This window comes from Delphinapterus leucas, chromosome 16, assembly GCF_059928025.1.
Source record: "Delphinapterus leucas isolate spDelLeu-1000000601 "Yukka" chromosome 16, BTC_Dleu_Yukka2, whole genome shotgun sequence".
NCBI classification, from domain to species: domain Eukaryota; kingdom Metazoa; phylum Chordata; class Mammalia; order Artiodactyla; family Monodontidae; genus Delphinapterus; species Delphinapterus leucas.
This window is the reverse complement of record NC_143144.1, coordinates 57,164,245-57,190,493: the sequence shown is the minus strand read 5'-3', so window position 1 is coordinate 57,190,493 and position 26,249 is coordinate 57,164,245. Positions and strand designations below refer to the sequence as shown.

At 50.7% G+C, this 26,249-nt stretch overlaps 3 protein-coding genes across 12 annotated transcripts in view; 1 reads left to right on the top strand and 2 right to left on the bottom strand.

Annotated features, from left to right (window-relative positions):
* Nucleotides 1-494: 494 nt before the first annotated feature.
* On the bottom strand, nucleotides 495-5,141 carry MARVELD1 (MARVEL domain containing 1). 4 transcript variants are annotated; one of them, XM_022569129.2, is made up of 3 exons: nucleotides 3,858-5,141; nucleotides 2,911-3,197; nucleotides 499-1,143 (listed from the first exon to the last, which is right to left on the bottom strand). In XM_022569129.2, the coding sequence occupies exon 1, from the start codon at nucleotides 4,975-4,977 to the stop codon at nucleotides 4,456-4,458; it is 522 nt and encodes a 173-aa protein (XP_022424837.1). In that variant the 5' UTR covers nucleotides 4,978-5,141; the 3' UTR covers nucleotides 499-1,143; nucleotides 2,911-3,197; nucleotides 3,858-4,455. The 4 variants fall into 4 exon arrangements, with proteins under 4 accessions (XP_089754111.1, XP_022424837.1, XP_022424838.1 ...); XM_089897985.1 differs by lacking the exon at nucleotides 2,911-3,197 and having other exon boundaries at nucleotides 495-1,143; XM_022569130.2 differs by having other exon boundaries at nucleotides 501-1,143; nucleotides 2,916-5,141.
* A 7,479-nt stretch (nucleotides 5,142-12,620) lies between these two features.
* Nucleotides 12,621-22,759, top strand: AVPI1 (arginine vasopressin induced 1). 7 transcript variants are annotated; one of them, XM_089897986.1, is made up of 5 exons: nucleotides 12,625-13,007; nucleotides 14,503-14,615; nucleotides 16,693-16,777; nucleotides 19,357-19,644; nucleotides 20,835-22,759. In XM_089897986.1, exons 4-5 carry the CDS (start codon nucleotides 19,358-19,360, stop codon nucleotides 20,992-20,994), a joined length of 447 nt encoding a protein of 148 aa, XP_089754112.1. In that variant the 5' UTR covers nucleotides 12,625-13,007; nucleotides 14,503-14,615; nucleotides 16,693-16,777; nucleotide 19,357; the 3' UTR covers nucleotides 20,995-22,759. The 7 variants fall into 7 exon arrangements, with proteins under 7 accessions (XP_022424851.1, XP_022424846.1, XP_089754113.1 ...); XM_022569138.3 differs by lacking the exon at nucleotides 14,503-14,615 and having other exon boundaries at nucleotides 12,622-13,007; nucleotides 19,197-19,644; XM_022569140.3 differs by lacking the exon at nucleotides 14,503-14,615.
* Nucleotides 22,433-26,249, bottom strand: part of PI4K2A (phosphatidylinositol 4-kinase type 2 alpha) — a 26,708-nt gene continuing 22,891 nt past the window's right edge. The window contains exon 9 of the mRNA XM_022569131.3: nucleotides 22,433-24,870. Coding sequence (XP_022424839.1) covers nucleotides 24,709-24,870 — 162 coding nt within the window. The 3' untranslated portion in view covers nucleotides 22,433-24,708. The remainder of the gene's footprint in view (nucleotides 24,871-26,249) is intronic.

Sequence of the window (26,249 nt, the reverse complement as noted above, 5' to 3'; positions counted from 1 at the left end):
GGGTACCTCAGTCAGCAGGCTGAGGCTGGAAGGCAGAGAGGGGGGACCAGATTGGGTGTGTCTAGAAGGCAACACCAGAACGATGATCTGCAGGAAAGAACCAGAGCCTGGGCTCCAGGAGACCCCACTCTGGCCCCAGTCAGCTCTGTGACATTAAGCAAGTTGCCACTCCACCCTGGGGTTCATCTCCCCTTCTGTAATATGATGGGCTTGGACCAGAACAGGACCCTCTGGTTCCGTGACCATAGTCATTCTGTGCCTGCCTATCAGGCAGTGGAACTTCCCAAACAGAGGGCCCATTGAGAGCAGGGGTGGGAGCTTCTGGAATTCCCTTCAGCCTCAGTCAGGGACAGACACAGGGAGTTTTATTCCTGATTCCTGTGCCCTGCCTTAACTGTACTGGAAATCTATGACCTCATTTTTCTTTCCCTCCCAGAAAGAAGGGGAAGCCGGGGAGGCAGACAAATGTGGCAAAATGAGAAGATGGAGGGAGGCTAGGGGACCTGACACAGAGTGTTACTGCAGGGGGCAGGAGAGAAGACACATACACCCAGATCAGACAAACAAACTTTATTCAGAAAAGCATATTAGTAATCACCACTAAACTACTGAATGAAGCACATCGGTCCCCTCTTCTCCCTACCCTCCCTCACCCTCCCACGCACACCCTCTCTTTGGCCTTTGTAGAATACTGGAGAAAGCCTCTCCTGGGCCCGCAGGTGGTCCCAGACTTTTGGGCTGGGGGCAGCCCACAGCAGTGTCAGGTTGGATCGAGTCCTGGAGTCCAAAGAGGGAGGCCAAGGAGACTGCCTCCAGTATCCAAAATTTCCGGGCCGGCTCAGGTAGTCATTCCCATGGCACAGGGCCCCGAGGAGAAGGAGAGGATGGGTGTGGGAGCTGTCTTCATGTCCTTCTCACATCTGGAGAAGCCGCGGGAGGCCAAGTGGGAAGGCACATCTAGACGAGCCAGTGAGCTCTGGAATGTTTCAGGCACATGTGGCTGTATAAGGTACCATGAAGGCCAAGGAGACGTCTGCTCCTGAATAAGGTCAGCTAACCACAGACAAAGCACTATGGGCTGCGGGCTACGAAGAGGTCCTCAAAGGGCTGTATCTGAGCTGAGGGTGCAGCTTATGTGATGATCTAAAAAAGAGAAAAGAACACATGCTGGAGCTCAAAAGCCATTGCTTAGGGTTCAGGGGTGCACGGCTCAGTTCCAGGTATCTGGAAGCTTGTGCCCAAGTCATAACGCAAGCATAACGCATGACGTAGAGAATAGGAATTTCTCTACGTCAAGGCAAAATGAACCTTCACCATCTTGGCTCTTTCACCGAATGATGTGGAAAGGGAGCTGCTGGGCAAAGATTATTCCCTCTCCCCACCTCCTTATATGGCCAGTGAAAACACTGAAACCCTCTGCTGGCCCAGGGAAGGGGCCCTGGGAGAGGTCAGAATGACTGGCTCTGGGAGTCTCCATGGCCTCAGCAACATGGAAATCTGCAACAGAAGAACCAAAGTTGCCGGGCTTCCAAGACACCTCCAGTATCCCAGCAAAGGTCACCCCCAGGTTCTGGCTGGCACCAGCAGTGGGCACTAAGGAAACAGGTACCCTGCCTGGAGCATGGCAGCAGGACCCCAGCCTAACTGAGATGCTGAAGGGCTCAGTGTTCTGGGATTTCCCGGAGGACAGAAAACAACAGCAACAACAATAACACAAATAACCACAATTTTAATGGTTACAGAGTTTCAGTTTTGCAAGATGAAAAAGTTCTGGAGATGGATGGTGCTGATGGCTGCACGGCACTGTGAATGTGTTTAATGTCACTGAACTGTACGCTTTAAAGACAATTTCGATGGTCAATTGTATGTTATGAATATTTTACCACAATTAAAAAAAATTTTTTTTCCCAAAGATAACCATGGGGATTCCCCGGCGGTCCAGCAGTTAGGACTCCACGCTTTCACTGCTGAGGGTGCAGGTTCAATCCCTGGTCTGGGAACTAAGATCCCACAAGCCACGTGGTGTGGCCAAAAATATTAAAATAAATAAATAAAGATAACCATGTTAACAGCATCTAACATGTATTGACCCCCTACTGTATACAGCACAGCCTGGTTCTGAAGAGGACAGACTGCCAGAGTTCAAATCCGAACTCACCAGCTGGGACACTCTAGGTAAGTCACTTAACCTCTCTGTGACTCATTTTCCTCATACAGAATATGGAAATAATACTAGAACCCAGCTCAGTAGGGTTGTTGAGAGAATGAAATGAATACATAAGTGCTTTGAGCAGTGCCGGGCACAAAGATGTAAAGATGGTGACTATGTAAAACTCACAAAAGCACTCCACATCCCCACCCAGATCTTCACCACTACAACAGAGAAACCTAAGACTTTTCTTCCTAAACTCTACAAACACGCTCACAAAAAAGCATTCTGGCTTCCCCTATTCTAGTTTCTAATCCAGAGAGGGTTGAACTTTTTCAAAGAGCAGACCTTTGAAGGATTTAGCAAAAAGGTTGAATTGTTGTCATAACCCTTTGGACATTGTGGTTATTACTGTCACCCCTTCAACTTGCTCCTGAATAAAAACACTTTAACTTTTTTTTCTTTTTGCGGTACGTGGGCCTCTCACTGTTGTGACCTCTCCCGTTGTGGAGCACAGGCTCCGGACGCGCAGGCTCAGCGGCCATGGCTCACGGGCCCAGCCACTCTGCGGCATGTGGGATCCTCCCGGACCGGGGCACGAACCCGTGTCCCGAACCCGTGTCCCCTGCATCGGCAGGCGGACTCCCAACCACTGCGCCACCAGGGAAGCCCAAACCCTTTATCTTTTAGAAAAGGAGCGGGCTCTGGGTTTTTTTATTCAAAGGCCTATGAGCTCGCCAGAAAGCCAAGAGGCATCTTACCTTACCGAGGCTGGGCCAGCTGTTCATCCCAGATCCCGAGTTTTCTTCTCTGTTTGGTGTGACCCACCCCTGCCAGTTGCTTATGGTCAATGCCAGCATCTCTTACAGGTGATGTTCCTTTTGACTGGGAAACCAGGAAACCATCTGGACAACCTTGGCTTCATTTCCCAAACAATGTAAAGGAATGTTCAATCCACAGTTTCCCCAGGCTCTCGCTGGCCTGGCAGGGCCGGCTATCTTCTCTTTAATGGAGGGGGTGCGGGGCCTCCCTCTGCTATAGAAATTCCCTGGGAAAGAGAAGGAGTGCCCCTTGTCTTCAAACAGACCACAGCCAACGGGTCGGGACCCTTGGTGATAAATGAGAGCCAGGACGACGCACGGCTGCTTGGAACCTTAGGTGGAAAAAGCTGGTCCAGGTCCAGAGGCAGTTAACACTGTAAACTAAGTTACTTGGGCTTCTTTTAGAGCAGGACTTCTCAAAGCCTTTCATATGCTAATGAGCACTGTGAATCTTCAAGACGGGGAGAAAGCACCTTAGACAAACCCTTTGGGCCTTGGAACCCTCTATTAGAGGGTAGCTCCAGAGTCCGGATTCCTGGGAACAACCAATGCTTTAAAGTAAACAACGCTAGACTGAGAGTCCAAAGACCGGGTTCTAATCTTTTTCTGGTTGTTCGCAAGAGCAAGCTCTGAGTCTCCATCTGCAAAAGGAAGGGGGTGGGCCTCGCCTAACATTCCTTGACGTAGGTGTGGTATCCCTAATGCAAAAAAGATATTGGGAGGTGGGGACGGAACAGAAACCTGTGAGAGGAAGGCTGGGAAGGTGAGGCCAGGGAAGCTAGTGGGCGTTAGGAACTGGCCTCCGTGAACCGCGAGGACAAAGACGGAACAGGAGGAGAAAGAAGACTCCAAAGGTGCAAGGGTACAGCCCCCTTATCCATCCTCACCTTTGCAGATGGGCCCCAGCGCAAGACATCAAAGCACCGAGGGATGGCCCGGAAGGAATGCGCAGGATGCCCGCACAATCCCAAACTAAAACCACACCCGTCGCTCATCCCAGGACCAGTGGAGGCCCGTCCCCAGCTCCGCCCGCGACGTCATGCCTGCCTTTTTCAGCACTCGGGGCTGGAAGAGGGGCCAGGGCAAGGGGGTGCTCTTCCGAACGCGGAGCGAGAGGGAGGGGGCAGTGGCGCCGCCAGTAGAATGGTTCCAATTTGGGAGCCTCCCCCGGATCTACGCGGCGCCTGTCCACGTCTCGCTCTCGGCCGGGAAGGGGATGAGGAACCGCGAGGCTTCGCCCCGGGGCGGCCCGACTGAAAGAGTGCGTCCGCCCCTCGGATGCGGCTCAGCCCTGGTCCCAGGAGACGGCGCAGCTGTCCGGACTCTGGACTGCGGCGAAGCCGTCGGACGGGAACTGCGATCCGGGCGCCGGGGCGCGGGCGGCGGCAGGAACGCAGGGCGAGGCGAGGGGAGGGAGCCGGGGCGCACGGGCGCGGGGCGGTGGCGGCAGGAAGGACGGGTCCCCCGCCCCGCGGCGCAGCGACCTCACGCCACCTCCTGCTCGCCCTGGTAGTGGCGGCAGCAGCCGTAGAGTGCTGAGAGCAGGTAGAGGCCGAGGCAGAGGCCGCCGCAGACGGCGGCCGCCAGGAAGGCGTGGTAGGCGCAGGACATCTGGTAATCCTTGAGGTTGCAGTAGCTGTGGCTCTGCGTCTGGCTGATCATGATGCCCATCGCGGCGCCGTAGAGCGCGGCCGCCAGCAGGTCGTGTGCCACGTTGACCACCAGCCAGCGCGAGCCCAGCACGGGCACCAGCTCGTGCTTGCCCAGCAGCGTGAGGAAGTAGAGGCCCAGGGTCAGCAGCCAGAAGAGCACGGACACGAAGAGCGCGAAGTGCACCGGGCCCTGGTACCTGCTTGTGGCGATGGTGATCCAGAAGGCGGCGCCGGCCAGCAGCTGCAGCAGCCGCAGCACGCCCAGCGGGCCGCGCAGAAAGGCCCGCTGCAGGCTCACCGCGCCGCGGGCCGCCCGCGCCTGGGGCGGCGGCTGGCGCGGGGGCGGCGGGAGCATGGCCCCCGGGCGCGGTGGCGGCGGCGGCGGCGCCCCGAGCAGCGGAATGGCGACGTCTGGCTCGCGGAGGTGGCCCGGCCGACGTGCCCCTGAGCCCGCCGCGGCCTCCTCGCTCCCCTCCGAGTCCTCCTCTCTTCCTCTCCCCTTCTCCCCACTCTACCTCTCCTCTCTCCTCCCCTCTCTCCTCCCCGCAGCCCTCCTCTCTTTCTCCGTTTCTCTCTCTCTCCACCCCTCCTGCCCGCCCTCTCCCTTCCCCTCCTCCTTCTCCACCCCCACTCGCTCCTCCGGGCTTCCTGCCTTCTCTCTTTGGGCCTCGCCCACCACCCTGGTGCCCCCCTTCCCGTCGGCGCCAAACTCCCAGCTCGGATTCCTTCCTCCTTCGAGCAGGGCGGAGGGCACCCCAGCTGGCCGTGGGTCTTCCGCTCCGTCCGACTGGGCCGAGTTTGCCACAACTGCTCACCCTGCCTGCCCTGGCTCCCTGGCTCCGGTCCAGCCTCGAAGCTGAGAGTCGTCTTCTGGAGGTGGAGCGTCCCCTCAGTGTTAGGCTGGGCCTTTTTCTTTCTTCTCCCTCCTGTCCTAATAGTTCACTGAGGCCTCCCGGCCCTTCCTTGGCGCTGGAGGAGAGCAGTGCCAGGCTTAAGCTGCCATCTCTTCTCACCTGGACATCCGAATATCATATCCTGCCAGTGCCCACCCCAAACTTATTCTGTCCAAAGCTGGGCTCAGACTTTGTCTCAGCCATCCGAGTTCTCATGTCAGTGAAAGGGACCATCACCTGCTCCAGGCCGCACTGCCCCTCCCGTGCCACAAAGCAAAGTCCTATTAGTCCAATCTCTTTTTTCCAACCTTCTTTGCCATCAAGCATATTAAAAATAGGCTTCCCAGCATGACCAGGACACAAACCCAGCTCTAAGAGACAGCAAAGCCCAACAATGCTTTACATTATTGCTATTACTGTGATTTGCAGGAATTCTCATTTAAGCCTCAGAGAACCCCCGAGATACATACAGTTATTTTCCTCATCTTGTGGAGGAGAAAAACGGAACCTACAGAGGTTAAGACCACGAAACTGGTAACTGCTGCTGGTCTCTCTTCCCTCCCCTTCTGATCCAACCTTTGTGCACTGTGGCATCTTTCTAAAACACAGACCTGGTTGTATATACACTGCTTCCCCTACTGACCACAGAATAGGGTTCTATCTCTTCTATGGGGATGTTTCACAACCTGGCCCCAACCGACTTCCAATTTCCTGGTTTTCCACTTCCTTTTCTTACCCATGCTTGCACCCAGCATGCCAACCCCACCAAACCTCTTAAGGTTCCCAAATAGTCTCAGAATGCCCTTCATTCCCAGACCCCATTTGTCTGGCAAATTCCTACGTATCCTTCAATGCCCAGTTTAAATGTTCCTCCCCTTGGTTTAGCCTCCCAGGCTGTTGATTGCTGGCTCTTCTAGGCCCCCCTTGGATGTTCCCTCTGTAGTAGTTGAGTCAGCTACATCATAACCATTGCTTATCAAGTCTTATTCATCTTTTCCTGTGCCTGGCACGTAAGAGACTCAGTAAATGTCTGTGGAGTGGAAGACTGGGTGGCTGCAGGAACAGCAGTGGAAGTGAGAGGACCCCTCTTGTCCTGGGGACTGTACATGCTTCAGACCCCCAGCTTATCCTACCCTACAGAGCTCGTTTCTCGTCTCTTGGTAATGGGATGAGGCAGCTGGCCTCTGGCTCCCCCTGAGGGAGAAAAACTACGTGGCTTCTCAGGGAGCTAATGCCTCCCACTGCCAACTCAGCCCCACCTACGGGTACCTGAATGCATATTTTAAGTGAACAAATGGTGGTGTATACCACCCGCAGTTTTTGGTAAGACAGCATGGCATAAAGGCTCAGGGTGTAAACCCTGGAGACAGACTGCCTGGCTACTTCTCACTGCTTCACCACTCCCTGGTGCGGGACCTGGGGGGGTCTGTACCTCAGTTTCCTCATCTGTGAAATCTTTTCATTCAGCAAATAGGTATTAAGCACCTAGTAAGTGCTAGGCACCATTTGAGGGGCTAGGGATACATAATATATATGTGATTATTATGAATTGAATGCTTACTATATACTTTATACAAAGTGAGCACTTTATTGTTCTGCCTAATCCTTATACCAGCTCTTTAAAATAACTGGTATTAACTCTGATTCACTGATGGGGAAACCAAGGCTTAGAGAGGTAAGGAAGTGGACCATGCTCACAGAGCTGATGAGTGACAGTTTAAATAGGAGCCTGGGTGTGGCTGACTCCAGGTCCACATTCAATATGCTTTTATATACTTTTGCATATTTAATTCTCAGCTACTGCCACAGGGACCCAGAAAGGTTACATGACTTGCCCAAAGAAACACAGCTACTAAGTGTCAGTGTGGGGACTCAAACCTAAGTCTTCCGATCCCAATTTCAGGGCTGTTCCTTCAGCAGCCCTGAGCAACCCCTGGAGAGACATCCTCAATGTCTTCAGGGTGCCAGTCTCGAGTGTGGTTGGGGCTAGGATGCGCAGCTGGGCACTGAATCTGGGTGCTGCACTGATGACAGGGAATTATGACAACCACACAAACTGCCTCTGTAAGTGGGGGACCTAAGCCAACAAACATTTAGAGGCAGACAAGAGAATCCTTGCCTCTTCTAAAAAGGCCTCTGGGGCTTCCCTGGTGGCACAGTGGTTAAGAATCTGCCTGCCAACACAGGGGATACGGGTTCGAGCCCTGATCCGGGAAGATCCCACATGCCACGAGCAACTAAGCCTGTGCGCCACAACTACTGAGCCTGCGCTCCAGCGCCCACGAGTCACAACTACTGAGCCCATGCACCACAACTACTGAAGCCCGCACGCCTAGAGCCCGTGCTCTGCAGCAAAAGAAGCCACCGCAGTGAGAAGCCCACACACCTCAACAAAGGGTAGCCCCCGCTTGCCGCAACTAGAGAAAGCCCGTGCAGCAACGAAAGCCCAACGCAGCCAAAAATAAATAAAAAATAAAGAATAAATAAATAAATAATTAAAAAGGCATCAGGAGAGTTGGGGTGGGGCGCCACCTGGTGGACACAAACTTTTGGCTTCACAAGGCAAATCCTACTCCTTATAAGGAAGCGCCCTTGGCGGCTTTGAGGAGATATTTTTAGCCTCTGGAATCTTGAAGACATTCCAAAAGACGGTCCACAGACTCCGCAAAAGCATGACCAAGCACAAAGATCTTGATACCTCCAACTCAACAAGTATGGTCTAAGCACCTGCTGGATGCAAACAATCTGGGTGTGGAATGCAGGAATGAAGAGGACCCATGCTTGCCCTCAAAGTGTTTGCACTCTGCTGGTAGGGGAGGGACAGATGTGGACACAAATGGACACAAAAAAGAGGCATGGATGAGAATTATAAGGAAAATACGAAAGGGAAAGAGTATCGTGATGGGAGGGCTGAGGAAAGATTCAAAAACGAAGTGTCATTTGAGGATGGATAGAGTTTTGACAAGCAGAGGTGGGGGATAGGTGTCTTGGACGAGGCAGTCTCCCATCAGGCAGGTCCTGAGCATCCCTGGATGTTATCACTGAGTATGCCAAGAATGCAAGGCCATGACAGCTCTTTCCGCAACCATTTCTCAGTGTTGTTTTTGCAGCCAGCAGCTTTGAGGGATGAGGGAACACCTTCTCCCAGACACAGAGCAGACTCACTTATTGCTTACGATAAAAGTGGTGAGGTAGGAGGGGACTGTGGTGGGTTTTCCAAGCTCAGAGCTCCGCAGCTGTGACGCAAACCCGCTGCATGTGTAACATCCACCTGGGTCCCTCTGTAGTGCCCCCGTGAAACTTGAGAACAAGGGAAAGATGTGTAACAATGGTGCTAATGCTGCTTGCTGTGCCAACAGCGGTCAATCCTTTGTCTCTGACTCAGGAATCCTGTGTCTTCTGCCAGCATTTATGAAACGACAGCAGGCTAGCTTTTTAGCTTATAAATGGGGTAAATCCCAGCCCCTGACAGGTATTCTAGGCAGAGGGAACAGTGTGAGCAAAAACGGGGCTAGCTTGTTTAGGGAACAAGTAGTGACACTAGATAGATACTGTGTGCAATGACATTCGATATGCCCAGAGGGGGAGGCAACCTGTAATAAGGAGGAAGGTGTAGCCCACCCTGAGATCCCACGATCAGCTCTTACTGTTCACAGTCAGATTCTATTCTGTTCTCAGTCTCTGGGCTACTGTAAACATACTGCATATATAGACTCAACTCACAGTGGTTTAACACCTTTTATGTCCCAAGCCCTGAGCTGGCACTTGGCCCAAATCAGTAATTGTGGCACGCAGGCTCAGTAGTTGTGGCGCACTTAGTTGCTCGGCGGCAATGTGTGATCTTCCCGGACCAGGGCTCGAACCCGTGTCCTCTGCATTGGCAGGTGGATTCTTTTTTTTTTTTTTTAAAGGAATTTTGCCTTTTTTTTTTTTAATTTTTATTTATTTATTTATTTTTGGCTGTGTTGGCTCTTCGTTTCTCTGCGAGGGCTTTCTCTAATTGCGGCAAGTGGGGGCCACTCCTCATCGCGGTGCGCAGACCTCTCACTATCGTGGCCTCTCCCATTGCGGAGCACAGGCTCCAGACACGCAGGCTCAGTAATTGTGACTCACGGGGCTAGTTGCTCTGCGGCATGTGGGATCTTCCCAGACCAGGGCTCGAACCCGTGTCCTCTGCATTGACAGGCGGATTCTTAACCACTGCGCCAACGGTGTATTTTTTTTAATGTTTCTATAATGCACCATTTGCCTGTAGGACTTTGTTGTTTTCAGCCTGTTCAGTTTGTAAGTTCACAGAAGAGGGTTGTTGTAAGTTGCTTTTTGTAACGTCCTAAGCAGAAGGATGCTTTTTAAAAAGTTTAGAATGATCAGGTCATTTATCAAGAAAAACGGAGTTGACTCAAGAGTCCCACTGTTGCTTGTCAAGTGAGTGTGGAAGTTCTCTCTGTTCTCCCCAGAACAGAACATTCAGCAACAACAAACCCATGGGAACAAGTCTCAGCCCCACTGGGGGGTCATTTGTGACTGTCCAGCTGCTTGAACAATTCCTGCAGCATAGAGAGGGAAGGAGTCGAATGCTGCCTTAGTGTCTGTAGCAAGGTTTATATTATGCACTGTGCCTATAGCACCTTACTTCATCCTCACAGCAATGCTCAGAGGTGGGTATGATTATTCCCATTTTATAGATGAGAAAATAGAGAAGCAGAGAGGTTAAGTTATTTGCCTAAGGTTAAACAGCTAGAACCCCTTTCCTAGACTCTACTCCCCTAAAAACTAGCACCTTGCTGAGCCATATTGGAACCTAGGGCGAAAGGGAAAATGTGTGCCCCTATGTGCACTTATCAAAACATCCTTCCATATTTTGAACCAAATGGAAAAAGTGGATAAAATCTCTACGATCAAAAAACGCAACCATATATAAAGCCCTGTGTTGCCCAATCTGTTCGCACAATATTGTCAACACTCACAAAGCCAATTGGCAGGAGACACAATGGCGGCCTTCCTGGGAACCGCGGGCTGACTGGAAATGACTGTTCCCATTGCAAAATGATAGTGTCATAAAACAAACAACAGCCTGTCTTTATGTTAAATGTCAATACTTTGTTCATCGTGGATATTTTGCATTATTTTGATTTTTAAAGATATTACATTAAAATATTTATCCTAATTATGGAGTTTTTTGTTGCCCCCTCAAATATTGCACCCAAGGAGTGTTCCACTTGCCTCACCTTAATCTGATCCCTGGTAAAGCCAGGTCTTGGCCTGAATTACCCCAGGGCTCCATTCCCCAGGGTAGGCCTTCACTAAACAGGGCCCTGTTGGGGAGTGGATCCCAGATCCCCTACTCTTGCATGGCCTCACGGAAGTGCCTCATCTTCTCATCAGAAATATTGAATCACAAAGCTGTAGCAATAGAAATGGTTCCATTGTGTGGTAAGAACACAATGGTCACATGCCTGCAAAGATGTCTGGAGGCACCAGATATTCTCTACCCAGCCTTAGTCACATCTGACCCAGAAGCCACAAGTCCCCGATTCCTACCCTGATATGCTCAGCAGAGCTCATGGCATCAGAATTCTTAGCCTCTCCAAGCACTGATATGCCAAGAGTTTGGCTTTCCTATTGTGGGGAATGGAGTAGAAGGAGTTCCTGGTTCAGAAGCCCAGATTCCTGGTTTAACTGTCTGCACAGTACTCTCCTTAGCCAAGCAGTTGGATGAAAGGCTTTGCAGCAATACTTTCTATTGGAGATGAACATTGCTGATTTCTCCATTCTTTTCAATATTTCCACAGGGCTTCAGGAAAGCAAAGAGAAGCCACTGTTAAAACCCTTTAAGCTACAATAAAGCACTTGCTGATAACTGTTTTTGTGCAGGACACAGAGAGGAATTAGAGACCGTGGGATGAGGAAGAACAGCTCCCAAACATACCCTCCACCTTGCCAAAAGGGACCCACAATCCCAGTGTGCTGGCTCTTACTCTTCCCCCCTGGGAACTTTTACAGAAGAGAACTCAAATGACTACAAAGGTCAGCTTTGAAGTGAAAAAGAAGTCAGGGAGACTCAGCTGCCTATTCCCAGGTGCCCTTTGTGACCATTTTTGAACCAGTGCACAAACAACTCATCTTCCAACGAAGCAAACAAGCACTTATCAAGGGCCTACTGGACACCCTGCATCCACTCCTGTCCCCCTAAGTTTCAAGCTGCAGCCAAAGTGAATTTCTAAAAACACAAATTTGTCATGAGGATGAAATGAGCTACTATTTGTAAAGTGCTGACTGGCATTACTGGCACATAGTAACTGCTATAACGAATCTATTAAATAAACACATACAATGCTATTCCCCTCAGAGGACCAAATGGAAACTTCTTCACTACCTGCCTCTGCCTTCTGCTTCCCCACCTCTCTCTCCCTTGCTAACCTTACTCCAGGCCTCATTTCAAGTCCTCCTGAGTCAAGCTGCCTCCTGGCCTTAGCATGTGGCTTTCTCTCTGCCCAGACCCATTCCTCTTCATTTGATTAATTTCAACTCCTCCTTCACAACTCAACTGAAATGTTACTTCTGCCTTCTAGGACCTCCCCAAGGGAGCTTAGGTTCCTTCATGTTTATCACAATTGTAATCACAACTAAACGTTTTAAGTTTTTAAATGTCTGCCTCCCTTTCTAAGCTGTAAATTCCCCCAGGGCAAGGCTTATTAAAGGTGTCTCCAGTTCGCTGCTGGTCAAGGAACTGGGACAGGGTGAGTCCCTAATGGACCATTGTCGAAGGAATGAATGAAACCTTTTTAATAGTGCCTCATTAGGAGGTTGGCCCGAGATTGCACAGCTGATTCAAGATTCGAACCCACGACATTCTGGCTTTGAAACCAAAGGTCTGACCACCGCACTGACTGTCCCTTCCTCTACCGCAAAGCTGCAGCCAGAAGACAAGTGGTCTGGGAGTTGAGTTTAAGGAGCTGCAAGTCTATTTATTTGCAGAGGGCCACATGCTGCAAGGAACTCGGCGCCGCGCGCAAAGGCCTCGGGCCCAGGGGAGGGGGGCATCCGTCACGTGTAACCAGCAGGGCCAGCCGTCGCCGCACCCCAGGGCAGGAATGCGGCACCGCCCCAGCTCCCGAGCCAGCAAAACCACGCTCTTCCTGAGGACTGACGTCAATGAAGGGGGCACCTCCGCGCGCTGAGCGAGGGCCGCCTGGGGCGGAGGAAAAGGGCCCGGGAGGACACGCCCCTCTCTGCTGCTCCGCCGCTGATTGGACCTGGGGCTTCTTCGCACTCGGATTTCGAGGCCTTGGGAAAGAAGGGGTCTAGGCGGGAAACGCCCCTCACCCCTCTGCCGCCGCCGATTGGCTCACGGAGTCTCCGCGTTCGATTTTGGAAGGCTCGCGGGGCGCTCACACCAAAGCTCGGCAGAGGATTGGCTGTTCCCGAGCCAGGGTGCGCTTTCTCTGGGCAACCGCGGCTGTGACCGAGGTGGCCCGCCTCAGGCGGCCAGGTACGTAGGTTCGGCAGCCTGGCTTGAGCTGCGGTGGAAGCGAGTGGGCGGGCCGTCAGAGCAGGGTTGTCGCCGGGACCCGAATTCCCAGGCCCACTTAGACCCGTCGTTGTGCGAAGCGGCCACGTCTGAGCCCGGGGGCGGACCCGTGCTGGGGATATCGCCGTGTGACCTCGACCAGGATACCCCCTCCCAAGGTCTTGTCCTGTTGATGAACGCCGTCTGGTCCCTGTAAGCACCGTCGAGGCAGGAAGCCCGCCCTTTCGAAAGCCGTGCAAGGGGTTGGGGTGGGTGCATCTTAGCTGACCCCATCCCGATTTGAGGTCTGTCGGCTCTGCCCTTCAGCGTGGTGAGTAATCGTTCTAACTCCCCGCGGGGCGGTGGAGTGTCGAGGGCACAGAGGCTGGCTTGGGAGACCTGACTTCCGATCCCTGCGCCTTCCAAAACCCGCAGAAGCCGATAGGCCGTTTCAGAGCCTCCTGGGTCCTTCCTCCCCCAGAAAACCTCGTCAGCCATCCGGCAGGAACAAAAATAGCAGTGGTTGAGAGCGTGCCCACGATCCCAGCCTCGTCACCTACCACCTGTGTGACTTTGGGAAGTTACTTAACCTTTGTGGGCACAGCTTTCTCATCTGTAAAATGGGTGTAACAATAATAGTGCCTCCTCATAGGGGTGTTGTGAGGCTTAAAGATATTACTCCTCAGAAAGTGCTGTTCTGCACTTGACAGGGAGCAAGATGCCTCAACAGCAGCGATGATTTAAAAGTCCACAGATGAATCCATCTCCCTTTACTCTCTTCTCCCAAGAGTGAAGGTCCCTTTTGAGGGAGTTTCATGACAGTAGTGAGGATGAAAATGGCAATGATTCTATAGTCCCTGGTGGTTAAACAGCCTCTCTCCCTTGCATCATTCATTCACGATGTAATGTACTGGCATAGATGCTTTGGCATATTTTATCTCCCTTTCCCCTAAGGGTTATTTATTCTCACCATTTTGATGATGTGCAAATTGAGGCAGGGGAAAACCGAGGCCTGCCAAGGTACCCAGTTATCAGAGGCAGAGCCAGAATTCAGGGTTCTTGAACTCTTGAAAAGAGTTATTTCTAGATCTAGCAGGAGTTTACTTCCAGATCATATCTGAGACTTGATCTGGGGGAAGGGTCCATTTCCTTTCTTTACCTCCTGGGACACAGAATTGGAGACCAGCCTGTGTCCAGTTCTCTCCTGGCTGAACTAGGCCCACAAGGCCATTTGGACTGAGCCTCCTGCTTGAAGGAGCCACTGATTTTGGCTGCTGTCCAGTGGCATGTCAGTGCAGGGAAGCAGGCCAAGACCACAGGTGTTGATTTGGGCCTTGGGCCAGAGCCTCCAGTTCTTTTTCTAAAGAGGCCCTTGGCCTCTGATTACAGATTATTACCATCACCAGCATTATCTGAAGGGGGTGAGTGAGGGCCCAGTTGCCGCCCAGGTCATACAAGTGTGTTGTGCCTGTCATAGTTGCCTGTACCTCCCTGAGACTACAGAGAGAATGGCTGTCTGAACTGAACTTCATACGTTACAAAGAACGTTCAGCTGGGCACCATATTTATGTACTGCAAATTCAGTGCATGGTGAGTCACCTTTTAAATATATTTCTTTGTAAGAGCCCTGCAGTTCATTTATTGCCTGTTTCAAAACAAGTTGAACTTCATTTTCAACATTTGATATTTACTTTGGGAGTTCGTTTCTAAGCTAGTTTGGATCAAATTGAAGTATTTCACAATTAGTCTTTACGCATTTGCTCACAGACCCATACCTATTTTTTATGTCAGCTCTGAAATGAAAGATCCATATATAATCTTTTAATAGATCCGTGGTTTCACTTCCCAGTTTAAAAAACTGCCATTTGTTCAAGTACACACTGACTTCCCTGGATTCAGGTCTTGTCCAGGAAATTCGTGGGAAAGTAACACATTGAATAAGACAGGAAATTTTTTTCTGATAATAAAAGTGTTCTGATTCAGTTTTCTCAAAGTTTACCAGATAGTCCTACGTGAAATCCACTGATGTTTATTCCCAGCCTCACTCTGCTGTCTGAATCCCAGAGTGGGAGGCAGAGCCAGGAGTGAGGGGCCTCAAAATCTGGAGGTGCCAAGGCCTCTCGAGATTCATGGAGGCTGTGGTTGAGGCTGAAGGCTCAGACTCTCCCAGATGGTTCCTTGTTGGTGTGTTTGTAACTCACTGTAACTCTATAACTGGCCGCTGGAGGCTAGAGGCAGGCGGCAGGGCCTTGCAGGGCCTTGCAGCCCTGGCAGAGGCGGCTGGACCATCTGGGAGGTCAGGCTCCGAGCCACATCCTCCCTGAGGCAGACGCTGCTACTTGATCCCATTGCCATTCTCTCTGAAGGGAGGGTGAGATTGCCTGAGTCTAAGAGGAGAACTGTCACCCCTTCTCCCACCACCAAGATCAGTCTGCTCGTCTGCTCCAGGCTTGGCCATAGCCAGCCTAGGTCACTAGAATGCTTTAGAGCAGTGAGTTCTCTGTCTTCTACCAGACCCTAACCCCACAGCCCACAGCAGCACAGCAGGGTCTGGCCTCCAGGAAAGACTGAGGAGGGCAGAAAAGGGAAGCTACTGGTGGGGAAGTTCCCTGGCACTTAATGAGCCAGACCTGTCCACACATGTTGCTCCTGGGCCCTGGCAGACAAGCAAACCCATCTCTGCTTCCCTACGGACCTAGCCTTGTCATGGAATCATTGACTCAACACCAGCACACATCCTTGGAGACCACAAGCATCAACCTGTCCTTTCAGATGTAAGAGGGAAACAGGCCCACAGAGGCCATGTGAAGTGCCTGAGGCCTTTCAGCCCGTGAGTGGCAGAACTAGGCCTCGAACCTAGTCCTCTGACTCATAAGCCAGTGCTCTGTGCACTGGGCCAGGTTGCAGTTCCAGATTTCTTTTGTGGAGGCTGGGGATCTTCCTCTTCAGAGTGCCACAGGTTCATGGCTTCAAGGCTGGGGCAGCCTGTCACCTGGTAAAGAGCTCTGGTGCTAGTGAAGATTAAAATAAATTCCACAACCCCACTCCTGCCTGGTATGTGGGACATTCACTGTTCTTCCCTTTCCACTGGCAAGTTTACCCTCTTTGTGAATTAGATACGAATAGTGAAACAGTCCTCACAGAAATGATGGGAAGAACTGTGCTTTGAGCTGCCTGGCTGTGAGGGCAACTTGGTGGTTTAAAAGCTCGGGCTGCAGTCATTAAAATGAGGTTCTGGCCTCCGCTGAGCCAAAGATATGTATTTCAGCTACTCTTTAGTCCCCTTTGAATGGCAATGAGGATAACAGTGCCTGATTCCTAAGAACTGTTTTGAGGATGAAATGATATCACGCATGTCGCTGATTCGGAATAAACACCCCATAGTTAGCTTTAATTTCTCTTTATCAGCCTGAAAGTGTTACTTGGTGGCTGTTGTTGTCTGGTCACAGTATATTTATATCATCCAGCACTGGGGGTTTAATTACCACGCATATTAGGTCTTAACTGGATTCTCATAATTGTGCCTATGGAGAGGCAGATTTTTTTTTTTTTTTTTGCGGTACGCGGGCCTCTCACTGCTGTGGCCGAGGCAGATTTTAAAATTCCCATTTTCCAGATAACAAGTACATTTTTTTTTTTAACCTTTTTTTTTGGCCACGCCATGCAGCATGCGAGATCTTAGTTCCCTGACCAGGGATCGAACCCGCGGCCCCTGCAGTGGACGCGCAGAGTCTTAACCACTGGACCACCAGGTAAGTCCCCCAAAAAGCACAGTTTTTATGAAGTTAATTTATCTGACAGTCTTCTGAAGGTTTATTTTAGTTATTAAATCTTTTCAAGAGAGTGGGATTCTTATGATAGAAGGCCTAGAAACTGGAACAGGGTGAGTGTGGAAATTACTGGAAGGAGGATGGCTACTGGGATGAGGAGGAGGGATGGCCCGGGCAAGGAGGGGGACAGTCATATCTGAGGAGTCTGAATGAGAAGGAGTGATGGCTCAAATTCTCAAGAGCATAAAAAGCAGGTGAGGGCTTCCCTGGTGGCGCAGTGGTTGAGAGTCCGCCTGCCGATGCAGGGGACACGGGTTCGTGCCCCGGTTTGGGAGGATCCCACATGCCGCGGAGCGGCTGGTCCCGTGAGCCATGGCCGCTGAGCCTGTGCGTCCGGAGCCTGTGCTCCGCAACGGGAGAGGCCGCAGCAGTGAGAGGCCCGCGTACCGCAAAAAAAAAAAAAAAAAAGCAGGTGAGAGTAAGGGTTACTTCGGCAGGTGGGCTGAGGATGGATAGGAAACTGCTGATGCTCTTATTTATATGATTCTGTTTTTTTTTAAAATAAATTTATTTTATTTATTTATTTTTTGGCTGTGCTGGGTGTTTGTTGCTGCACGTGGGCTTTCTCTAGTTGCAGAGAGCCGGGGCTGCTCTTCGTTGCGATGCGCGGGCTTCTCATTGCGGTGGCTTCTCTTGTTGTGCAACACAGGCTCTAGGCACGTGGGCTTCAGTAGTTGTGGCTCACAGGCTTAGTTGCTCCGCGGCATGTGGGATCTTCCCGGACCAGGGCTTGAACACGTGTCCTTTGCATTGGCAAGCTTAGCCACTGCGCCACCAGGGAAGTCCCTGATTCTGTTCTTTTGCACTTTTTACAGTGAGCATGTACATTTTTAATTTAAATATATTTTAAATTTGATTTCCCCCTTTGTAAGCCAGTTGCTGTTTGATAGGTATCTCTATAGCTGGCTGTGGAATGAGGTCTGACTTAGCAACCAGGCCTTCCTTGTTAGGCCCAGGACTGTGAAGGGTGAAGGGAGCACAGGCAGGCCTTCAGCTGGCTCAGGCCAGGCTGCTCAGAGGAAAAGGAGGGTCTACATTACACCCCTGACCCAAGTAAAAAAGTCAAGGAGGCCAAGAAGAGGGGCATTTGCATTTATTTAGCTCCCATTGGGGACCTGATACCACACTAGACCCATTTAATCCTCACAGTAATCCTGAGAATTGATTATTAGCCCCATTTTACAGTTAAGCAAACAGGCTCAGAGAGGTTGAGTAACTTGCCTAAGGTCACAGCCAGGAAGGTGGCAGAGCTGGGATTCAAACTCAATTCTGTGTAATGCCAAAGTCCTTGGTCTCCTGGTCTCCAGTCTATTTTCCAATGCCATAGCTTTTTCAGGCTGTAGTGAAGATAAGGATAAGGTGGGTGAGCCTCTTATCCCTTTATCATTCAAAAACAACTATCTAGAACTGAGGTAATTCGATTTTCATTTCTTGCATGTGAGGAGGCAGGGGCATTGACCAGAGCCTAACTTTTATTGAACTTAGTATTGATTTCTGCCTCTGCCCTGATAGGATATTCTAACCCTGTAACCCCTTCTTCTGCCCCTACCTTTGCCTCTGTGGTCCTCTGGACTGTGGTTAGATATGATTGGTCTATTTCATACTGTGTTTACTAAATTATATGGACTAGGTTCATCCCCAGGGTCTTGAAAATAGAAAATGGGATGACCCTTCTCAATGTTGTAGATGGAAAAGCAAATGAGTGGTCTTAATGCTTTATGTGTCTTCACTCAGTCCTCACAGGAGCTCTACGAAGTAGGTACTAGTATGGCTAAGTTACACAGGAAGCAGATGAGGTGTGGAGGGTCACCCAGCCAGTAAGTGGTGCAGGCGGCCAGAAGCCGGATTCCCACCTGGGGAGCCCAAGTCCACAGCCCCTCTCTTACTTCTGTGCCACAAAGCTTAGGTCTCAGCATCAGAGTATTCTGGATTGTTCTTCAGTTTCCTCATCTGTGACATGAGGAGGTTAAAAAGTACCTTCCTCATAGGGCTGTTGTGTTCACATTTCAACGATGTTATGTGAATACAGCTCTTACAGTGAAGCGTGATACATAAGTGCTTAAACACGTTTCAGCTGCCGCTGCTACGGGCGTTATCACTAGGACCCGGGGTCTGCGTGGACTCCACAGCCAGACAGACTTGGGTTCTACTTCTGGCTCTGCACTTACACATGGCTTTGTGCCTGCAAGAAAGTCATTTAACATCTGGGGTGCGCTTCTTCATCTGTAAAGTGGAGATAAACAATCCTCGCCTTCTGTGACCCTTAAGTTAATACATACGTCAGGCACATAAGCAGTTTATAGTAAAGTTTGACTGTCACCATCATTATTATTTCCCCAAGGTGCTGTGGGAAATTAGAGTGACTTTAAGTCAAGACTTCCTCCACTTCGGCTCCTGGAGAATAGAAACACCAGAAGCCCTTGCGTTAGTCAGGACCCCAGGGCTTGGGAAGGGCCCGCTGAGCTGCTGACGTCCCTCCCTGTTCCTTCCTCGGCACCCAGGATGGGTACCCCCGCCTCTGTGGTGAGCGAGCCGCCCCCTGGGCAGGCCCCGACGGAAGCCCGGGGCCGCAAGCAGGCCTCGGCCAACATCTTCCAGGACGCTGAGCTGCTGCAGATCCAGGGCCTGTTTCACCGCAGCGGGGACCAGCTGGCCGAGGAACGAGCACAGGTCGTCTGGGAGTGTGCAGGGGACCACCGTGTGGCGGAGGCCTTGAAGAAGCTGCGCAGGAAGAGGCCCCCTCGGCAGAAGCCCCTGGGCCCCTCGCTACACCACTGCAGCCGGCTCAGGTAGGCCCCTGGGGCTGGAGGGCCGCGGGGAGGAGAGCACTAACACGCCCACTGTACCCTTTCCTGGCTCTGGGGCCTGGAGCTGCTAACCTGGCCTCACCTCTAAGTACCTACCACTGGGGTTGTTGTGAGGTCTACACAGCACTTACTTACCACGTGGTTGACACTTAGAGGTTGCTCTTACTACTGGAATCACCCTAACCCTACTCCCATGGGAACGGGTGCCTGGGTCCTCTCAGTGCCACCTCATTTCGCAGTGATTCTCCACCAGGTGCGAGGGACTATGGTCTGGAAGAAAAAACAATCCTGTTTACCTATTGCTGAACAGGTAACATTCAAAAGTAAGCCTGGTGAAAACCTTGGCTGTGGGATTACTAAGAAAATAGCGTAAGAGAGTACTGTTGAGACATCAAGGGTTAAAAACGGTTGAGAAACTTTACCTTAAACTTTCCCTAGTCCTCCACCTCTTTGCTTATTAGGTCACTGCCAGCTCAGGAACAGCAAGCCCCAAGAGATCGAGTTGAACCACATGGCCTAACCAATCACTATGGGTTACACGCTGGGCCCACACTCAGAATATCAGATCCGAGCAGGCCTTCTGAGATCATCAGGTCCATGGGCAGCAAATCAGCTTCATTGCTCGTATTAGTTCCAATTGATTAGTAATCCCTACTGAAATCATCTTGAGATGGATACTTGCCCTCTGGCCTTGTATCAGGACAGATTAATGATGTCTGCCATGAGTACAGGATGAGGAAGACGGAGAAATGCTGAGTGTCTCACCCCCTGATCTAGCCCCACTCTCTTTACAGAAGAGCAGTCTGAAAGCTTTGCCCTGTCATGCAGCTCTTTGGCCAGAGATGAGACCAGAGCCCTGGTCTCATTTGGCCCTGAACAATGTTTGTTTTGTTTTTTAATATTTATTTGGCTACGTCAGGTCTTAGTTGCAGCATGTGGGATCTTTTAGTTGCGGCATGCGGGACCTTTAGTTGCGGCATGTGGGATCTAGTTCCCCGACCAGGGATCGAACCCAGACCCCCTGCATTGGGAGTGTGGAGTCTTAGCCACTGGACCACCAGGGAAGTCCCCCTGAACAATGTGTTTTAATAGTTCACCATGACCAAAATCTCTTCAGTCCCTGTACTGTCCTTCCTATTGATGTTGGCTTAAAACACACTTGTTCCCTGCAGAATCACAGAGCCCCGCACTCCACCGGCCGACCCACAGAGCAGTGCCACGGAGATGGCTTCCAGCGGGCAGTATCTGAACTCCAGGAGGACCAATGCCAGGATCCGCCGGAACCGGAGGAAGCCAGGTCCCCCAAGCTACCTTCATCAGATCAGACACTGATCCGGGGAAAGGGCTGGGAACAGCTCTATCTTCCCCAGGATTCATAGGGACTTTTGCCAAAAGGTCTGGGGAAGCGAAGAAGGAAGAGAGCTGAGGCAGACAGCCCCACTGCTGGCACTGGCCTGCTCGAGTCAGAACAGGCCCGGAGGCTTCCACTGAGCTGTTATATGGGACCCATTCCTCACCAGATTGAGGAGAAACAGTGACCGTTCCTGCCTCAGCCCTTCTCAGTTTAACACTATACCTGGGCTGCATGATATTCCCCTGGGAGTCAAGGACAGGCACTCAGACTCAGCATCTCACCACTCCTGCTACCGACCCTCCTACTACTCCCGTAACCTGTGGTCCAGCAGCTTGTCCCACACCCCTGCCCCTTCAGGCCAGCACAAGGAAACCATAGTTTAAGTGGCAAAATAAAACCATTTGCATCAAGAGCTTTGTGAGTCTGTCACAGAAGGGGAAGATCCAGAATGGACACTCCGGAGCTGGGGGTGAGGCACTGGGCTCACTGCAGGGAGGGAAGGAAGGAGAAAATAGGGCTGGCCTCCTTTACCAGAGGCTGTCAGACTGGGAGGCGAGATGGAAGCCTCTCCATAGGCAGTCCTGGTCCAAGATGAGGAGAGAGGGTTCTTGGCCCCTAGCCAGCTCTGGAAGGGGAGACTATTACAGTCAGCCCTGCATAGTGGGCCGTGACCCTAGGCCGGATGAGTCTGCCGTCAGTGTAGTGGGCACCAGCTCCTCAGCTGGCTTCTGCATCCCTGTGGAGCAGCCATCCTGAGGCAGCTCGACAGCTGCACCAATCATGCCTTTTGCATTACTGAGGTTTCCTGTAGCCTGAAAACCCTTGAGGTGAGGATTTTTGACTACTATTCTAACTTTGGCTCAAAAGAAGCCTACTGTATGTTCATTAGCGAAGCTCCCCTCACACCCATCCTACCTGCTTGATTATCCGTCACTTAAAGGAGCCAGGGTTCAAATTGCTCCAAGTGGGCAGTGATGCACACACAGAGCAGAGCTGCCCTCTTATGGCCAAAAAGAGAAGCCAGTCCACATTCCTTACCCCAAACCTTCGGGAGAGATGATTTTGTAATTTAGAATTTTTTTGGCTTTTAGAAAGGAGTTATTGCAAAAACTGTATAATCCCTATTGGGGGAGCATCTCATAACAGAACACTAATATTTCTGCAACAAATATTCACAGTAAAAGGGATACATGATGATTACAAATAGCTTTGCATCTCTGTAGGTGCAAGTCAGGTGTTGGTGTCAAATGAGTTATGAAAATATTTTGGGAAATGAGGACCTGTACCTTCCTCTGCTAGAGGAAAAGAGACTCAGGAGCCATATCTCAGTAACTCCATGGCAACACAGGGTTCTTTGTCCTTAAAATTGCATCCTACCTTGTCTTCCTTCCACCAAAGAAAACTAGACAAAAAAGGTCAGAATTGGACTTGTTATTCATACATCTGCATTGATTTAAATACATTACATACAATTTCTACAGTGCATTAGAAGAACAGTACAGAGGCAGCAGCACTCTACAGCCCAGCCTCTACTCCCTGACACTGGGAGACAGGGCCTGTGGCTGGCAGAGGGCCGGACGGTTCCTCGAGTGCCGCCCAGAAGCCTACCCCGGCACTCTGGGCCCTAGCTCTCCCAAAGTCCACATTCAAGGCAACCTGAGTACAGGCTTCAAGGAGAACGGATGTGGGCCAGGAAAGGATGTCCCATACTCTTTGGCCTGCCAGGACTGGGACCAGCTCCCTCTTACATTGGACCCAATTTCCTTCTCATCCCAGAGCTGCTCTGCCTGAGGACAATGTGCAGATCTGCTCAGTGAGGGAAGCACCGGGCTCTTTAGACTGCTCAGGCTCTCTCAACACCCAGGTGGGGGCTTCACAAACACGTTTGCACACAGATGTCTGGAGAGTTAAACACAGCTGGGTCCCCTCCGGCCTCTGGGAGCCCTGCTGCTCCCATGTTCTCGCAAAAATTATCCCTAAGGCCAAAGTCGGGGTCGGCTCAATGGGATTGTCAGGGCTGGGGCCGGCGGGGAGCTGTGCCTTGTCCACAGGGCATGCGTACCCAGCTCCAGAGACTTCCTGTCAGCGGGGTGGAAGCCCAGGATAAGCTGGCTCCTGGGGGCTGGACTGGAAGGGGCCCAGCCTGGCGCAGCTGACGAGAGAGCTGCACACCTCCTGCATGGCGGGAGCTAGGCAAGCAGAGGGAACACAGCCATAGTCCTTGCTCCCTTTCTTTGGTTGTTCTTCAAACCTTCGAGATAGTTTCTTTCCAAAGCTGATTGACCAATCGCAGGATGCCGGAAACTTGAAACGTCCAGTAGCACAGGGCTGCCCCACAGCCACGGGTGGCACCCTCTTTACTCCCCCCTGAGGCCATTCTTTGCTTTGGTGTAGAAAGGGCTCGGACAGCTGGTAAGGGGGACAGCTGAGGGAAGAGAGACATGGAAGCAAGAAGATGCACATTGGGTTGGGCAGCCACCGGGGGGGCAGTGTGAAGGCCTCTCTCCTTAGGGCCCTGCCTTTCTCAAGAAGCCATGGAAAAACTGGCCTGGAACAAGAAGTGGAGGAGCAAAGGGAAGCTGCCAACCAGGAGGCGGAACACCAGTCCTGTTACCTCCAGCAAGCAACAGTGGTAGCGGAAAAAGAAGTCCAAGGACCTAATATCCTGTCCTCTTATGTGCTGAAACCCACCCCAGAACCCTCATCGAGAGCCACTCCAGAACCCAGAACTGAAGCACTAACTCAAGAGTTGAGAACAAAACATCTAAAACAACAGGAACAAATTAGCAGACTGGGAGAGTTTGTTACCTTTGGCTACGGCCAAGGACTAAGGAAGCAAGGCTTGGATAAGTTCACCCATAGACCATTACAGTTCCCAGCATATACCCAGGTGGTATGGATCACATTTGCATGCTGGGGAGTCAACTTCCTCCCTCCTGCCTTTGCCTGAGTGACAAGCAACCTACAGGCCTACACTAGAGGGGTTGGGTCCCCAGCAGGGAAGGGAGCAGAGGTGATCTATACCATCACTGTAAAACTGCTGGGAGTTCTAGAGCAAAAGTCTCCCCACTGTGAGAATCGTGTCTGGAGTCAGCCTATTGCACCAGTGGGAGGAGAAGGGGAAGAAGACTTGGCAGAAAACCAAAAGGAAGTGTGGCTTCTGTCTGTCCCAGCACTGCGAGTCACCTAGCTGCCTTGGTCCGTGGGGGTAGGGAACTGTGAGACACCTGGATGTCTGGGCCCATGCAAATTTAGGTCTGGATCAGAGGTTTTCTGCTATAAGAGGTTCTGGGATTCTGCCTGGGTTTTATATTTAAATTTGTATTTGTTTTTTTCTGATGCAGAATATAATGAGGAATAGCTACAGAGCAGGGTGTCAGGAAGGGAAGGGAGTTTCCCAGCCTTCCCCCAGGAGATGCTGGAAGGGAGATGCTCCTTCCCGGGCACCTGGACTACTTGCACGGAGCGCCAGCCCCCCTACGCCAGCTCTCAGAAGGGCCCAACAGCACACACTGTCCTTCTGATTGTGCTTCTCCCTGTGCTTGGGAAAGCTCTGAGGGGGTGGTGAGCAGACAGGGAGGGCTCTTAAGGGCACTGATCTCCACCGGCTTCTCTGGCTCTTCCTGTAACCTGCTCCCCAGGCTTTCTCCCAGGCCAAGTCTCAGACAATGTGCCTTTGTCTGCCTCTGGGGCTACCACCATGAAAAGAAGGGCTTCCGACTCTGAAAGCTCTGTGTGTAGGACTCGCTAGCAGATCGCTGGTGGGAACGGGCCGTCTCGACAATCACGGGTGGCATCTGGACGAGGTGCAGGGGACTCTTGTTGTCTTTCAGGGCCTGGGTCAGATTTAGGATCTGCAGTGGGAAAAATGAGATCAGTGAGGGCAAAGCCTAGGCATTCTGGTCTGCCTCTGAAGGGAGACCTGCAGATAGAGTGCTCCTATGAATCAAAACAAAAATAAACAATCCACTAATGGAAAATTGTACCAACAGGCTATTTACTAAAGTAAGAATATAAGTGGGCAATATACAGAAAATGGAAACCTCTCTACTCGTTGAAAAAATACAAATGAAAACAAATACCTCCTATTTTTTTGCCCTTCTAGTTAGTAAAGATACAGAAGACGACGATGACGACTCAGCTGGGGAGAGTTCAGAGACGTGGCTGTGGGACTGGATCGTGGGACAGTTTTTCAGAAAGGCAAGTGGAACATAAAGGCTTAAAAGTGAACAGGCCCTCTGACTCAGCAACTCCATTTTTAAGGACTAAGGGAACAATCACTGACATGCACAAAACACTTAGTTTCAATCAATACAGTGCAGTATTGTTTGTAACAGTGAAAATGATATAAATACCTGAGTATGGGATCAGCTAATAACTTAAGGGATTAGAAACAAGCAGTTAAAAAATATATTCTCTTGGCATGGAAAACTGATCACAATGTCTTAGATGGAAAAGAAAGGAGATAAGGAACCAGTATTATAGTGTGACTCCACCTTTATTTTCTTATCTACTTATCTACAGAGAAAAAAAGTCTGGAAGTTGGCAGTGATTATCTCTGGGTCAAGGAAGGTGACCTAGAGATAGGGTGATTTTTGTTTATCCTTATTTTCTGATTTTCCTACAAAGACCATGTATTAAACAAAAAAAAAGCCATTTCAGTTGAATTGTCCCTTTCATGCTGTCTTTTCATCATCTTTTTTTTAAATAAAACTTTTACTTTGGAATAATTTTATACTTACCGAAAAGTTACAAAGATAGTACAGACAGTTTCTATGTACCATTTACCCAATTTCTCCTAATTTTATCATCTTATATAACAGGGTACATTTACCAAAACTAGGAAATCAACATTGGAACATTAGTATTAACCACACTCCAGGCTTAATTCGGATTTCATTAGCTTTTCCAGTACTGTTCTTTTTCTGTTCCAAGATGCCACAGTGCATTCAGCTCCTTTCCAGTTTTTGTCTGTATTTTACATGTATTTCAGATATGTGTCCAAAGGAACACATTTTCTTCCCCTTGTCAAAATCATAGTCACCACCATTTATCGTCTCTGGTAGGACAGTACAAAAGCTGAAGTTGTCCTATGACAGCCTTCTTTAAACCACTGGATGTTGAAGACTTTCACAGCCAGGCCAGACACATGGGAGGGGAAGCTAGGCGGCACCCCCATATCACACAGGCCTCAAGCCATAAATATCCTTGGCCTACAAGTGCTGCCCCAAAA

What these genes read in the sequence shown, in the direction of transcription:
- MARVELD1 (XM_089897985.1), bottom strand. Translation starts at nt 4,977, where the DNA reads ATGCTCCCGCCGCCCCCGCGCCAGCCGCCGCCCCAGGCGCGGGCGGCC.
- AVPI1 (XM_022569143.3), top strand. Translation starts at nt 19,358, where the DNA reads ATGGGTACCCCCGCCTCTGTGGTGAGCGAGCCGCCCCCTGGGCAGGCC. An exon ending in CACCACTGCAGCCGGCTCAG is followed by an intron (nt 19,645 to 20,834) that starts GTAGGCCCCTGG and finishes TGTTCCCTGCAG; the next exon opens with AATCACAGAGCCCCGCACTC.